This window comes from Euleptes europaea, chromosome 4 (assembly GCF_029931775.1).
Source record: "Euleptes europaea isolate rEulEur1 chromosome 4, rEulEur1.hap1, whole genome shotgun sequence".
Lineage (NCBI taxonomy): Eukaryota > Metazoa > Chordata > Lepidosauria > Squamata > Sphaerodactylidae > Euleptes > Euleptes europaea.
Window position 1 is genome coordinate 10,150,432 of NC_079315.1, and position 16,353 is coordinate 10,166,784.

The 16,353-nt window shown below is 47.2% G+C and overlaps 1 protein-coding gene across 1 annotated transcript in view; it reads left to right on the forward strand.

Moving 5' to 3' along the window:
• The window catches only part of SPAG17 (sperm associated antigen 17), a 114,195-nt gene extending 99,050 nt beyond the window's left edge, over positions 1 to 15,145 (forward strand). The window contains exons 38-45 of the mRNA XM_056848401.1: positions 776 to 829; positions 1,460 to 1,562; positions 5,710 to 5,830; positions 8,323 to 8,465; positions 10,003 to 10,172; positions 11,409 to 11,469; positions 13,346 to 13,503; positions 15,004 to 15,145. Of these exons, the coding sequence (XP_056704379.1) occupies positions 776 to 829; positions 1,460 to 1,562; positions 5,710 to 5,830; positions 8,323 to 8,465; positions 10,003 to 10,172; positions 11,409 to 11,469; positions 13,346 to 13,503; positions 15,004 to 15,145 (952 nt within the window). The remainder of the gene's footprint in view (positions 1 to 775; positions 830 to 1,459; positions 1,563 to 5,709; positions 5,831 to 8,322; positions 8,466 to 10,002; positions 10,173 to 11,408; positions 11,470 to 13,345; positions 13,504 to 15,003) is intronic.
• The last annotated feature ends 1,208 nt before the right edge of the window (positions 15,146 to 16,353 follow it).

Consider the following 16,353-nt stretch of genomic DNA (forward strand, 5'->3'; position numbering starts at 1 on the left):
AACCTGAGTTCGATCCCGACTGAAGTCGGCTTCAGGTAGCCGGCTCAAGGTTGACTCAGCCTTCCATCCTTCCCAGGTTGGTAAAATGAGGACCCAGCTTGCTGGGGGTAAAGGGAAGATGACTGGGGAAGGCACTGGCAAACCACCCCGTAAACAAAGTCTTCCTAGGAAACGTCGGGATGCAACTTCACCCAGAAACTCTCCGAGAACACCTCTCCCATGCTGACGCAGGCGTTCTCTTCTGGGATTTGGTTCCTGGAGTGGTTGCGCTGGTGGCGGGGGGCAGTGGAGCTCTGTGGCTCCCGGACACCAATGTGTTTGCCCCCGCGCCGGCGTGGGTGCCATTTTATTCCATGATAAAGTGGCACCTACACTAGAGCGGGGGTCACTCCAGCTCCTAAGGAGATTTGGGGGCCCCTTCAGGATTGCAGACTTAAACAGGGAGAATGTGGGGATACCTGCCACGTGGAAGCCATGTTGCTGTTGTGGTGAATCGGCACAGCAAAGAAACTTCTTGAGGTTACAGCGGTTTACCTTCAAGGTTTCATCAGTTTCCTTTGCAAAACATGAAAGGTGTAGTTAAAAATGCCCGTCGAGTCAAAAAAGATCCCTTGGTTTTGCGAGTGTCATTCACAGGTGTTGTTCAATAAGACTACTGTGGAAATGACTTCACGTGACTGCAACCTTGTTAAAAAAACATTTCACATGTTATTCTGTAACCCCTTGGTGTTTACGAAATTATATTTTATGGCCTTTTTCATTTCCCCTCATGCAGCCAGGAAGAGGCAGCGGAGGTGACTTCCTGGGAGATCAAATTAGGACAGACCAGGTAAAACGTTAGCAGAGACCGGCAGGGTAAAATTCAGAAGCCGCTCACTAGCCTGAAAGCCCTGGAGGGAAAAGCCTGCGGAGAAGCCAGTCGAGTTGAGTCAGGGTTCTGCTACTGTCTTTTCTGCAGTGTAAATTCTAAAGTCGTCGTCAGTTTTCAGCAGTTAGAAGATGATGCTTCTCTTCTAGTTGTACCTTTAGGTCCATAAGGCGACGTCAAGGCCTAGGTCAAAGAGAGGCACTATTGTAGGAAGAGCCAGTTTGGCATAGGTGGGGCTGAGAGAGTTTGGAGGGAACTGTGACTAGCCCAAGGTCACCCAGCAGGCTTCATGTGGAGGAGTGGGGGAACAAACCCGGTTCTCCAGATTAGAGTCCACCGTTTTTAACCATTACACACGCTGACTCACATAACCTCTCGGTTTTCTTCTTCATCATTTTGGCAGTATTGAGAAAAAATATTAGTGTTTTCTAGTGATGGCATCCATCGTTTTGATAATCAGTTTCTTCCATTTTTTTGTCTCGTTTTTAAACATTCTAACGGTGGGCAAAGACGTTTAATAAGCAGTTAAAAAGCAACATGAAATAATTGTAGTGTTTACACGTTTTCCTCCCTCTCAAAAACTTTTTTTAGGCAGGAAATTGAGGATGGAAAGCAGTGTTTCATGCGCTTGGGGAAGAAAGATATCCCCCCTTATTTCAGATCGGAATTCGGCATCGAGTTTTTACAAAAGAAGGTAACTGGGTGACTATGGAAACAGCACAAGCCCCTCATCTCAGCAAAACAAGGCTGTTTGCGGCTAGTTTCTACAGCCATGCTTACTGGGGGAGCACACGGTTGTGAAGGGCCTGACCCTGAGCTAAGGATACACACGTAGGGAGGACATAGGTCCTTTATGCATGGGCACTTTCACTCACGTTCGCCCCCCGTCTGTCTCGGTTGTTCCTTGGAGTTATGCATGAGTTTTCCGTCCATTAGAGATGACCTTGTGCCCAGCCCTGGCAGATCCCGGGTTTTCCCATTCCTGTTATAACCCAATGCTTCCATCTCCCCTGAGATCAGCCCAGGTGAAAGGGCAGAACGGGGAGCTGTGTGTGTGTGGGGGGGGACATTTCTCTCACAGTAAGCTCTACAGCCAATTACAAAGCAGTGTTTCAGTGAGAGGGGACTCAAACACTTCCTGATTTCTTTCTGAGCAGACATTAGTAATGGGTTTTTAAAGGATGCTTGGGTTTCTTCTCCCATCCCACCCCATTCCTTTTAAAGAGCTCTGTGTTGGGAAATTGTTTTTAAAACGGCACTTGGGTTTCCTTGCGGGGTGGGGGGAAGGGAAACTGGACATCTCTCTCACAGTAAGCATTACAGCCAATTACAAAGTAGTGTTTCAAGGGTCGGGGCCTCAAATGCTTCCTGATTTGAGCTTGGTGACTTTTGCTGGTGCGTAGCAATTTTTGATTTCGCAACAGACCCCCAAGTAAAACTCCCATGAGTAAATGACCATAGAGAGAGTAGGACCCTGGGCAACCCTTCTGCAAGCTGTCAGCAGGATTTTGTTTTCTATTGACTGAAGATACCACTGGAACCCTTTTAGATCAAAGTTAGGGCTTATTTTAATTCTAGCCTATTTTGGTGTATGGTTCTGATGGTTTCTTGTGCCTCTGATACACATGAAGCTGCCTTCTACTGAATCAGACCCTTGGTCCATCAAAGTCGTTATTGGGCGAAAACGCATGGTCACTTTATCCTCCTTTAATCCCTGTTTTAGCCAGGATCGAACGCACATTAGGCAAAACGCATGCATTCGATCCTGGCTGAATCCTGGCTGAAACAGGGATTAAAGGAGGATAAAGCGACCATGCGTTTTCACCCATTGTCTACTCTGACCGGCAGCGGATCTCCAGGGCCTCAGGCAGAGGTCTTTCCCATCACCAACTTGCCTAGTCCCTTTAACTGGAGATGCTGGGGATTTGAACCTGGGACCTTTTGCATGCTAAGCAGATGCTCTACCACTGAGCCACAGCCCCTCCCCACAGAGGAACAGAGACTTCATACCCAGACATCCCCTTTCTTGAAGTCCTTACTTTAGGAAGGGGCTGTGGCTCAGCGGTAGAGCGTCTGCTTTGCATGCAGAAGGTCCCAGGTTCAATTCTCGTCATCTGCTGTTAAAAAAATCAGGTAGGAGAAGATATGGAAAACTTCTACTGGAGGCTCTGGAGAGCCGCTGCCAGTCTGAGTACACAATCCTGACCTTGATGAGCCAATGGTCTGATTCAATATAAGGCAGCTTCATGTGAGTTCATAGTCCCAATGGAACTTTTACACAGCTTTCTTCCTAGTGTACAAATGTAGATTTGCCTCAGATAAAGATTTGGGCCTTTTATGCAGAGACGTTTCCCTGCAGTCACCCCCACCGACTGCTTCGGGGCTTCCTTTTGATTATGCATGCCTTTTCCGCTCGTCAAAGGTCGCCTCGCTCTCCCTGCATGTTTTGCCCGCATTTTCCAGATTCTGGCTAAAACTGCATCCGGAAAACGCGGGCAAAACGCACGGGGAGAGTGATAGCATACGGGCCTGCCCAGACCTCCTGGACGGGATCTGGCAACCTGCTATGCAGGCACTTGACTACTGTGCTGGCTGCGCGCCCACCCCAAACGCTACGGGACGGTCGCTGTGCGCTCCGTTGTAACGGACTCAGCCGCTCCTGCGAGCGCCGTGCAGTTAGCAGCCAGGAAGCAGACGCAGGGGCAGCCTCCGGTGAACCAGAGGGAAGCCATGTTCCTGTACAGACTCTGTTCCAGCCGCAGCCATGTCATGAAAAGCAGTGTGTCACGTAGTCAGTGCCAAACACACACCCCTCTTGCAACATCCACCGCTTAATGGGCCGTCAGCAGCAATCCAGATATCAGGACGAGTCATTCCTCCAGTTCAGCAGCAGCGATTTCAGGATGTTTACACAGATCGCACTTATTGTTCCAGTGGGTTAATCTCAGCAGAGAATTTCCAGTTCATCACGGGTTGCAAAAGCCATTGGAATTAGAATAGATTTCCAAATTCTCACTACCCCACCCCTGTAGCCACAGCTTAGTTCTTTGTCACCTTTTGCCACCTGGGAACCTAGGAGGGGTGAAACCCCTCTCCCCACCCCCAGAAAAAAACAGTATATCTGGTGTGCCCCCAGCCCATATCTCTCTCTTGGATCCCAACCTTAGGTCTTTCCTGGCACCTTTGCCGTTACTCTGTTGGTTTGGTTTGCGCAGCCTAGCCACGCTCCCTCCCGTCTTGCTGGTCAAGTCTACGGGATCCCCTGCCCCCATCTTGGCTTTTACTTTTCAATCTGTCTTAGTCTACGTGAATTTGGACAAGACATCATCTAGATACGGTAAATATACCCAACCAACGACCTCCTGCCACGTTGGCAACTGTGCTTGTACTACTCTCTTGATATTCCTAGACTCTCTGTATGTTTGTGTGCATCACTGAATTGAATGAGAAAGACATAAACACTATTTAATTTGGAAACCATTGTCTTTATTCAAGGTCTCATTAAACGGATTCTGGTATAGCTGAGTGCGACCCCGCTATAAAAATACATAGTTACCGATTGCTCAGCTAATTTCCCCATATAAAGGAGCAATTTGGCTAACAAGAGCAAGGCAACCTCTGATGGGCGGGAAAGGCATGCATAAATCTCTGAGGGTTCGATTGGTGGCCATGTTGGGAAATTATCACTATTATCAGCATTTCCTATACATGAATCCTCCAGGCCTAGGGGTGCATAGAGTTCCTTAAAATGTGTCTCCCATATTTCTGGTAGGATTGTAAAGTAAGAGTACATTCTTTTAGAACAATCTGACGCCAATCTTCAGAACTGGGAAGCATCTCCAGTCTTAGTAGCTTGCCTAAGCTGTTCCCAAGCTTTAGCTATATCGTCTTTCCTTTTACGCCTAATAAGTGTTTTATATTGGAGTTTTGGTGCCTTCAATCAATGATGATATACTTGGATCATTCCTGTATTTGGCAAACTGCTCCCTAAGTACATAATCAAAAGGAAGTCCTGAAGCAGTTGGCAAGGGGTTACCGCGGGGAAACGTCCCTGCATAAAAGGCCATGGAGGAAAATTTTAATGGATAGATGGAAGGATTTGGCTTATACGAGTACACTCGTCTGGTTTTTGAAGTGGGAATAAATTTCAGGGGTCGGATTGTTAGGTATGCCATCATGCAGCCACCTACAATGTCATGTGAAATTACACCTCTCTATTCATAGCCAGTAGGTACAAAAATTCACATGGTGTACCCACGAAAATTATAGCAAATGTTACAAAATATATTTAATATGTGTACATATTCTTACACTTGTAGCTGGCTATTCTGCCTAATAACAGCTTATCAATAAACCAAAATACAAATACCCACTGATGGCGCTGTGCCTATGAATGAAACCAAATCAGTCCAAAAATATGTGCTAGCCAGTCCAAGAACATGTTATTAGGCAGAAATAGCCAGCTGCAAGTGTGGGAATATGTTTCATGTTATTGTATTTGTATGTGTGCACTAGGGGTTATGTTACGGGTTGTATTTGTATTTTGTAATACCCATGTTAAATATATTTTGTAACATTTGCTATAATGTTTGTGGCTATACTATGCGAATTTTTGTACCTGCCACCTACAATGTAGCATGCACATCTAGTTAGATCATTTTCTTGTGTTCTCTGACTCTTCCCATATGTATATTTTATAAAAGGATTCTCTGTTCAACACCAAGCAATACTGAAAAACCCAGGTTGGCTTATTTTAGAGATGCACCTCTGTTGCTTTTACTCTTTCTTTGTAATTAAAGCACTGCCATAATATATCCCCCCCCTCTTATTATTTCTTCCAGCTTCCAGACGTTGAACGACTTGCAAAAGAGCTCCCTCCGTTTCCAAAGAAGTCAAACAAAGAATGCTTGTTGGAAACCCTTACACAGTCCCATGAAACTGGAACTACTGAAAGCAGCTTAGGTAAAACCTGATTTTGGTTTTATCTGCTAGACAGAAAAGCCTGAATTTAAGAACATAAGAAAGGCCCTGCTGGATCAGACCAAGGCCCATCAAGTCCAGCAGTCTGTTCACACAGTGGCCAACCAGGTGCGTCTAGGAAGCCCACAAACAAGACGACTGCAGCAGCACCATCCTACCTGTGTTCCACAGCACCCAATATAATAGGCATGCTCCTCTGATAATAGAGAGAATAGGTATGCAGCATAACTAGTATCCATTCTAACTAGTAGCCATGGATAGCCCTCTCCTCCATGAATATGTCCACTCCCCTCTTCAAGCCTTCCAAGTTGGCAGCCATCACCACATCCTGGGGCAGGGAGTTCCACAACTTAACTATGCATTGTGTGAAAAAATAATTCCTTTTATCTGTTTTGTATCTCACCCTCCAGCTTTAGCAGATGACCCCGCGTTCTAGTATTATGGGAGAGGGAGAAAAACCTCCCTGTCCATTCTCTCCAAACCATGCATAATTTTATAGACCTCTATCATGTCTCCCCGTTGCCGCCTTCTGTTTGATGGACCCACATTTTACTTTTACCTTTACATTAGATGCAGGATAAACACAGGTGGTACCTCCCATTAAGTCGAACGCCACTCCCTGACATGTGGCTCTTAACTAGTATCCTGGCATCGTTATCAGAAATATTTCTACGTAGAGTTGCATGCTGCTGCTTTATCAAAATAAGCCACTGTCTTTCTCCAGGAATCCAAAGCAGCTCACTTTCTAAAGAACTTTCTGATGACTTCCTTAACGTCTCGTGGTTTTCTTCAATCCGTGCTGAGATCTATCCGGATCCCCCCTCACTAGGTAAAGTGCTCAGCAGGGTGGTTGGCAAAGACAGATATACTTCTGGGGTGCAAAGGTTAATGTTGGGCTTGGATCTGGGAGATCTGCAATACTGAAACACGCTTGAATTGATTAAACACTGCATAAAGCAGGGTTATCTAAATATTATTTTGGGAACAGTGTGGTATTCATGTGTACATCAGTTAAAGAAACCTGACGCAATCATCCATATGATCCTGTCAGGACTGCTATTTTGTAGTGCTTTACCAGTGCACACATGTGCATCACTGGGGAGGGGATGCGCATGATCTGAAAGAACTGAAAGCTGCAGAAAATAGCACATGCTGTGATTTTGGAGTGAGTTTTAGAACACCCCGCCCCAAAGGTAAACCAGAACTAAGGAACAGCAGAACATTCTGCAGAGTGACTGTCTAGAATAAAGGAGAAAAAGACGAAGCGTTGGTTTTCATACCTTCCTTTTCTCTACCTTTAAGGAATCTCAAAGCGGCTTACAACCGCCTTCCCTTTCCCTCCCCACAACAGTCACCTTGTGAGGTAGGTGAGCCTGAGAGAGTTCGGAGAGAGCTGTGACTAGCCCAAGATCACCCAGCAGGCTTCATCTGGAGGAGCGGGGAAACCAACCCGGTTCACCAGATTAGAGTCCCCCGCTCCTAACCACTACGCCACACCTAGAAGCAGAAGTTCATTGTCCCTACACAAGATACCCCTTGCTATACCTGACTAAAGACACAGGAGATCTGTGACTGGCGGCTGCATCCAGACATTAGTTAACAGTCTGTGAAACCCCCCTTTATGCCGCTGCTGCATCAGCGTGGTGTAGTGGTTAAGAGCAGTGGTTTGGGGCGGTGAACTGGGTTCGATTCCCCACTCCTCCACATGAGCGGCGGAGGCTAATCTGGTGCACTGGATTTGTTTCCCCCACTCCTACGCACGAAGCCGGCTGGGTGACCTTGGGCTAGTCACACTCTACCTCACAGGGTGTCTGTTGTGGGGAGGGGAAGGGAAGGTGATTGTGAGCTGGCTTGAGTCTTCCTTAAGTGGTGGAGAAAGTCAGCATATAAAAACCAACTCTTCTTCTAGTCGGACCCTTAAATGAGCCTCATTGGCAGGTATACTCTCCCTGGCAGAATCTACAGGCAAACCAAAGCTGGGAGTGAGCTTTTTTTTTTTTGCATAGGTCGTTCACGCATGGCAGCTTAACCTGGGGCTTAAAGGTTGCTCGACCTACACTTTCCTTTTGGGAATCGATGCACCAGCAGGCACCAAGCTCCAATCAGGAAGCATTTGAGTCCCCCCCCCCTTAAAACGCTGCTTGGTAGTTGGCTGTAGTGCGAACTATGAGAGAAACATCAATTTCCCCTCCTCTCCCCCAGCCCCCGTCCCCCACGGGAAGGCCCAGGATTTGTCAGGGCTGGCTGCGAGGTCATCTCTAATGGACAGAAAACTCATGCATAACTCATGCATAACAACCGATTCCGACTAGGGGCGAACCCATACATAAACGACCATAGATACTTAATGTTGAACCAGAAGAAAACAAAGAAACATAGAGTCCAAAACGCCTTTCTTTTCCTTGGCTCCTTCTGCTTGCCTGCTTGTAGAGCTGCGCTTATAGAGAAATCACAACTCCTTTCTTGCTCAGCAGATGAAGACAATGTATTGTCATACCTCTTCAAGCCGAAGCCCCGGTCTCTGCTGGTGAATGCGGCAGGATTCCCGAGAAAAGAGAAGGTGAAATTGCCCTCCTGCGTACAGGGAGGCATGCCAGAAGGTGTATACAAGAAGAAGGTAAACCGCCTTCCCATCCCCAGCCCCCACTTCTGACCACAGCTGTGAAAGTAACTGTGATTCTATAGCGCACGTTTATCACATTTCTCATTATTCTGAAATCCCGCTGCTTTTCCACTTGTGATGGTTCAAGGTGGCATGAAGTACAGGTTGAATATCCCTTATCCGGACTCTTTGGGACCAGAAGTGGTCCATATTTCGGATCTTTCTGTATTTTGGAATATTTTGGCATTTTTGCATGGAGACAATGAGACATCTTGGGGATGGGACCCAAGTCTAAACACGAAACTCATTTATGTTTTATGTATACTTTATGCACATAGCCTGAATGTAATTTTAAACAATATTTTTAATAATTTTGTGTACATTGAACCATCAATGGCACTGCTGAGGGGCTGTGAGTAATGCCCGCACTCCGGCTCAAAAGGTCCGGTTTTCTGATCAGTACGGATATTGGATGTCCGGATAAGGGATGCTCAACCTGTAGTTGCCCCCAGGGCATCCGCTCATTCAGTGATCTCTATTGTCACATTTTGCAAACCTTTTTTTAGTTAGAGCTTCCCAAAAAAACCTGAAAATGCTGGTGACAGTGGAACCCCCCAAAAACCATTGAACACATGAAGCTGCCTTATACTGAATCCCTTGGTCCAGCAAAGTCAGTATTGTCTACTCAGACCGGCAGCGGCTCTCCAGGGTCTCAGAAGGAGGTCTTTCACATCACCTACTTGCCTAGTCCCTTTAACTGGAGATGCCGGGGATTGAACCTGGGACCTTCTGCATGCCAAGCAGATGCTCTACAAACTGAGCCACAGACCCTCCATTCTTTAAAATGAGTTTCTGCCTCTAGCACCCAGAAACGTGATCAACGTGTTGAAGCAGCTGCAGTTTGTGAATGCCAACAAGTAGCAGCTGACCGAGTTCCCTTTGGTTGATTTTCATTTGATAATTCAGCGGGGGGGCTTTCCAATCCTCAACCCTCGTTACCAAGCCATGCTATAAGTGCATGACGTTTTGTGCTGTTTTATGATCAGCAAAGATGTTTTGCCCATGAAGACAACTGCCATAGTTAAGAAGTTATATGCTTAAATGACAGGGAGGGCAGGAAGGGTTGCATCAGTGCTTGGCTCTCATGGTCCTTTCTTACATGCCCAGGGAAATGCTGATTGATCACCACTTTGGGGTCAGGAAACAATTTTCCTCCAGGCCAGATTGGCCAGGGATCCTGGAGGGGTTCCCCCCCCCCCATCTTCTGGGCATTGAGTAGGGGTCACTGGGGGTGTGGGGGTGGGAGGTAGTTATAAATTTCCTGCATTGTGCAGGGGGTTGAACTAGATTACCCTGGTGGTCCTTCCAACTCTATGATTCTGTGATTCCATGAAATTCAGAGTTCAGGACTGTAAAATAGCTGAATTTTTTTTTAAAAAAGCAATCAAAACAATCAATTTTTAGACATTAAAAACATCAATTTTATCCTGTTTTCAGGTCAAGCATTCTAGATTTGTTTGACCTTTTAAATTGTTCTTTCTTGTGCGTAAAGAACAGCGAACCTGTTTCTGGGAAAGTCAACACGTCGTCTGTCGCGAAGGCATTGAAACCCCTGTCCAGCTTCCTTCTCATCCCATCCAAGGTGACATTTGGGGTTCTCAAGGAAGGCTGCACTTATGCCACCACAGTGGTCCTGAAGAACATCGGAGTGGATTACTGCAGGTTTGTATTGGTTATCAATAGGTGGGATCCCTCCAATCCGTGCCATTAATGGCGGCGCAGGCAGAAGGTGTTGGAAGAAGGACTTTGCGCTGTCTCTTAACCTCAGCCTCCAGAGGGGGACAAGACTAGTGAGTCAGAGAGATAGAGGGGACAAGACACTAGGGCATCCTTTCTCTACTGCTCTGAACTATCCCATTGATGTGAAGATTGCTACTCTTAGGGGAGACTTCCTTCCTTCCTGCTTCTTCCTCACCGAGTGTTGCCAACCTCCAGGTACTAGTTGGAGATCTCCTGCTGTTACCACTGATCTCCAGCCAATAGAGATTGGCTCCCCTGGAGAAAATGGCCGCTTTGGCCTTTGGACTCTATGGCGTTGAAGTCCCTTCCCTCCCCAAACCCCACCCTCCTCAGGGTCTGCCCAAAAAACCTCCCGCTAGTGGCGAAGAGGGACCTGGCAACCCTATCCTCACCTCCTCTCACACACCGGCCCTCTTCTCCATCTCGCCACCGTGAGGGAAGGACGCATGTCCTGGGTCTCCCTCCATCCTAGTTAGTTAGAATAGATAGGCAACTATACTTTAACCTATCCAGGAATGGATATCCTACAATAAATGCACTTTATTAGTTAAATAGACAAAAGGCTCCTAGCAATTTTGTTCCTGGCACACGCAGAGGTTTGGATGAGCTTCTCTGAGCACAACAGCCTTTGTCCACTCTACTAATTTAACAGGGATTTGGGCATAACGAAGCCCTCATAATCTGACAGAAGGCACAGAGGCCAGCCGGACTGATCTGTGAGTTCTGAGCCTGTATTTTGCATCGGTGCCGATAAAAACAAAGTTTTAAGCAAAAGGTGGTTTTGGGAAGGATTGCATTCCAGGTGGGGGAAATCTTGAGCGAAACACAAACGGCAAAGAGAAATGAAAGCAGGATGCCATTCTCACGGACGTTGGAGGTGGGTACCTGCGACGGCAGAGGAGAGCGGAGAGAAGCGGGGAAAGAGGCACCTGTGGCGGGAGGGAGGCGCATCTGTATGTCGCCGTAGGGCCCCAGCACTCCCGCTCCTCCAAAGAAAACAAAGCCTGAAATAAACTAACCTGCAAAACCAGGAGCTGATGATAATATAAACACACGAACGGAGCTGGTTAGGATTTCACTCCCCTCCTGTTCTCCACTTTCCTGTTACTCTAAGCCGAGTTAGGTACAGACAAATGGACTTCTCCTATTTCTTGGCAGGTTTCGGGTGCAACAACCGCCGCCCTCCACTGGACTGCACGTAACCTTTGTTCCAGGACCCGTAAGTTGCAGAGAGCTTGGCTAGGCTGTTCTTCACTAGGCCCCAACGTTCCAGGGCACAGCTCAGGGGGAAACTCCAGCATTTAGGTTGCCTGCATTAGTAGGAGCAGCTCAGAGTGGAATTCAGCGGCTCGCTTCCCAACTAGAATTTTCCCGGGCACAAGGAGGAAGGGTAGGATTGCCAGTCATTTGCTGGCAACACCCAGGATATGGGGGGCGGGGGGATGGTGATGCACTTCTGTTTACTGAGCTGGAAGTGAGGTCATGGCAATGCTTTAAATTTCCCACATATCTATGGTAAAAACCATAAGCGGGGGTGTCAAATATACGGCCCGCGGGCTGGATCCAGCCCTCGGGAGCTGTTATCCGGCCTGCAAGACAGTCCCCACACACACACCGGGTCAATTTGGGCTGGTAAGCCCGCTGCGAGCTCTGCCAGCCAAGGCAGCTGCTACCCCACCCCAAGTCGTCAATTATTAAAGACTGTTAAATTAAAGAAAATAAGAGTGTTATTGTTTCAAGCAGATTTGTGTTTTAAGCAAAAAATAAAGTAAAAATAATATCATTAATTGGCTTTGCCTGTGTCTTCTATAAAGTTTGTATCTTCAGTAAAAAGTTAAAGGTAAATGTCCCCTGTTCAAGCACCGGGTCATTCCTGACCCATGGGGTGACGTCACATCCTGACGTTTTCTAAGCAGACTTTGTGTTATGGGGTGGTTTGCCAGTGCCTTCCCCAGTCATCTTCCCTTTACCCCCAGTGAGCTGGGTACTCATTTTACCAACCTCGGAAGGATGGAAGGCTGAGTCAACCTTGAGCTGTCTACCTGAACCCGACTTCCGTCGGGATCGAACTCAGGTCGTGAACAGAGCTTTTGACTGCAGTACTGCAGAATTACCACACTGTGCCACGGGGCTCCTATCTTCAGTACCCAGCATTAAATTTTATGGTACATGTGGCCCGGGCATTCGGCTGTTTTGGCTTGTGAAGCAAAGGGTTTGGCACCAGCCCTAGGGAGACGGTAGGCACAGCCTTCTAGCTCACTGCAGGTACAAGAATACAACCCTCGTCACAGCACTGCACAGCACACATACACCACAAGAGGTGGGGTGGGTGGGTGCACAAAGTAGATCAGGGGCATCAAATTCATTTGTTACAAGGGCCGGATATGACATTAAAGCTCACTTGGTTGGGCTGGGCCACGTGTACCATAAAATTTAATGCCAGGTACCAGAGATTAAAACTTTATAGAAGACACAGGCAAAGCCAATTCATGATATTATTGGGGTTTTTTTTACTTTTTACGGGGAGGGGCTGTGGCTCAGTGGTAGAGCCTCTGCTTGGCATGCAAAAGGTCCCAGGTTCAATCCCCGGCATCTCCAGTTAAAAGGACCAGGCAAGTAGGTGATGTGGAAGACCTCTGCCTGAGACCCTGGAGAGCCACTGCCAGTCGGAGTAGACAATATTGACTTTGATGGACCAAGGGTCTGATTCAGTAGAAGGCAGCTTCATGTGTTCATGTGTACTTAAAATACAAGCATCCTTAAAACAATAACACACAGTATTTTCTTTTATTTAACTGTCTTGTTGACACCTCTGGACTGTGGGGACGGTTGTCCAGATTGGGAGTGGAGGGGGGTGGCTGGTTCGTGAGCCGGATGAGAGCTCTCAAGGGGCCAGACTTTTCCCCCGGGCCACATGTTTGACACCCCTCAAGTAGATAAGTACAAAATCCTGGGCCTTTTTAAACTCAGGCCCTGCCAGCAATCTCTCTTCCATCACTTTTAAGGAGAGCATTAAAAACACTGTGGACAGGGGATTGTGGGGGGGGGGGTGTCCGATGTTTTTAAATGGAGTTGCTTCCCCCTATCTTTCCTAGGTGGCTGCTGGACTGCAGACAAAACTGGAAATCAAGATTTATGCCATGGCCATTGGGGCGGAAAGGGGCCAGGGCATGGGTCAGATTCACCACCATATTGAAATTCACACCGAGAAGGAAACTCTCCTCTTGCCCGTGGATGCAAATATCCTTTTGCGGTTTCTCTCTCTTTCTGTCTCTCTCTTTCTCCCTCACCGCTGTCAACAGGTAGGATGAACGAGCGACCGTCAGTCTTTGGGCAGTGCCAAACTGGTCCTCTATCTCATTAATCCTGGACCCAGCTGAATTAGCTACAGCTGCAGGTTGCCAATAGTCCACCCAATTCCCAATTTCATATTATAAGTGAAAGCATTTGGGGCTTTTGAGTTCAGGAACAAGAGCCAGCATGGTGTAGTGGTTAAGAGTGGTGGTTTGGAGCAGTGGACTCTGATCTGGAGAACCGGGCTTGACTCCCCACTCCTTCACATGAGCGGCAGAGGCTAATCTGGTGAACTGGATTTGTTTCCCCACTCCTATACATGAAGCCAGCTGGGTGACCTTGGGCTAGTCATAGCTGTCTCAGCCCCACCTACCACACAGGGTGTCTGTTGTGGGGAGGGGAAGGAAAGGAGATTGTATGCCAGTTTGATTCTTCCTGAAGTGGTAGAGAAAGTCTGCATATAAAAACCAACTATTTCTTCCAGGTTAGTTTTCCAGATTAGAGTCCGCCGCTCATGTGGAGGAGTGGGGGCTCAAACCCGGTTCTCCAGATTAGAGTCCACTGCTCCTAACCACTACACCATGCTGGCTCACAAAAGAGCATGATGGAGTGGGGGGGGGGAGAAAAAATGCATTATGAGAGGGGGAGACCTCAGTGGTTGAGAGGATGAAGGGCTGAAAGTAGGGTGGGGAAGGAAATCGAAGAGAAAGCAGCAGCTAAGGTGGAGGGGGAACAGAATGTAGAAACTTAGGCTGGGAAGGAGGGAGCGAAGTCGGGGAGAGGAACAGGGGCCAGCAAGGGGAGGGAAATGAAAGCCAGAGCAAATGAGGAAGGGAAAACAGGGACAGCGCAAGCAGTGTTGGGCAGAGGGAATGAGACTTCCACTCCCCTGGGACGTTTATCACTCTTTAATAGACACTGAGAAGATGAGGCTGTTTGTCATAGAAGCCACTCTCCCTCCCCACCCCCCATCATTTACTGGGAAAAGAATATGGAGGATTTGCCCCCGTGGCACAATCCAAATTTATATCCGACTAGTGGACTGGGGTTTCTCTGTCGGCAGGGGTTCTCCTCCTATGCAGGCCTGTGCAGATTAGGCAGGGGTCTTCCATCAGGTGAAAGGTGCCCCTCCTGATGTCAAAGTAGGCTTGCCAATCTCCAGGTAACAGGTCTCCAGGAGACCTCCCGCTATGACAACTGAACTCCAGGAGAGTGAGATCAGTGCCCCTGGAGGAAATGGCCACTTTGACCATTGGACTCTATGGCATTGAAGTCCCTCCCCTCCCTAAACCCCGCCCTCCCCAGGCTCCACCCCAAAAAATCTCCAGGTATTTCCCAACCCGGAGCTGGCAACCTTATGCCAAAGCCATTTAGCATTCTTGGCCATTATTGCTCCATTGGCAGGTCCCCGGAAAAACGACATCCATCCTTAATGTTATCTTTCACCCATCTTAACAAGCAACATCTATGACAAGAGGCCGCCAGACTACCCTCAGGGGGGCATGGCAGCCTCCGTCCAGCTGATTTCCACAAGCCCGGCCTCTGATTTCACGACAGTTCTTCCTTTCAAGCTTCTTGATAAAGTAAGCAATGCAAAATAATATTTCTAGACACAGTTGAAGCTCGATAGCCCATCCTGCAAAGATAGCAACTATACTATGCATTGGGATGACCAGTTCACGCATTCGTACCTGGTGGGTAAACAGGTTCTAGCCATGAATTTCCCCATCGAAAGGGAACATAAGAACTGGGCTTCATCAGGCCCCAGGGCTCAGGTTTATTGGGAAACAGTACAAAAGACAATATTACAACAATATTGCACGAAAGAAATATATGAAACAGCTAAAGATGCTTTCTGAGAAGCGGATACTGTTATCTGATATCAAGTAGATCAGTGAATTGCTTGAGAGACGTGGTAACTTTTCTCTTTATAATGGCAAGAAGAAATTAATTTTATCCCCCCCTTTTAAGTGTGAATGGCAGATGAATAGCCAGTTGCTGTTCAATCTAGGGAATGGAAGTACAAAAGACAATTGTTGAGATCTCGGTATTGGCCCTTAATTGGAAACCTGACATTTATTGCTTAAATTGTGCAGATATCATAACTATCCTCTGACCTTTGGTCATTTGCATGTTATTGGAAACAATCGACACTGGCTGGCAAATTAGAATGGTTCTTAAAGATGTGGGAATAGCTAAGCAGCAATTCAAAATTCTAAGAATATTTTAGCTGACAAAAAAAATTGGAGGGCAGGAAGTTTGCATCTGTGTTTGGCTCTCCTGGCCCTTTCTTACATACTCAGGGCAATGCTTGTCGCCACGTTGGGGTCAGGAAGGAATTTTCCTCCAGGCCAGATTGGCCAGGGATCCTGGAGGGGTTCCCCCCCCCCAATCTTCTGGGCATGGAGTGGGGGTCACTGGGGGTGTGGGGGGGAGGTAGTTGTGAATTTCCTGCATTTTCCAGGGGGTTGGACTAGATGACCCTGGTGGCCCCTTCCAACTCTATGAGCAATTCAAAATTCTAAGAATATTTTAGATGACAAAAATTGGCAACAATTGGCTGCATTTTTAAAAAATCCTTAGGCTAACATGAATGGACAATAAAAGGCTAACTATATATGCATACATTCTCCTCTTTCATGTGTTTTTAATTTGTGAATGAGACTTGTTGTCTGCTGGTTCTGATTTTGTAGTGTTGCATTATAATCACAATAACAACAACAACAACAATAGAACTGGGCTGCAGCACTTTCCTGCCCCGAAATACTACAATTCTGGGAGAAAGTGTTGATCCAGATACAAAACATTA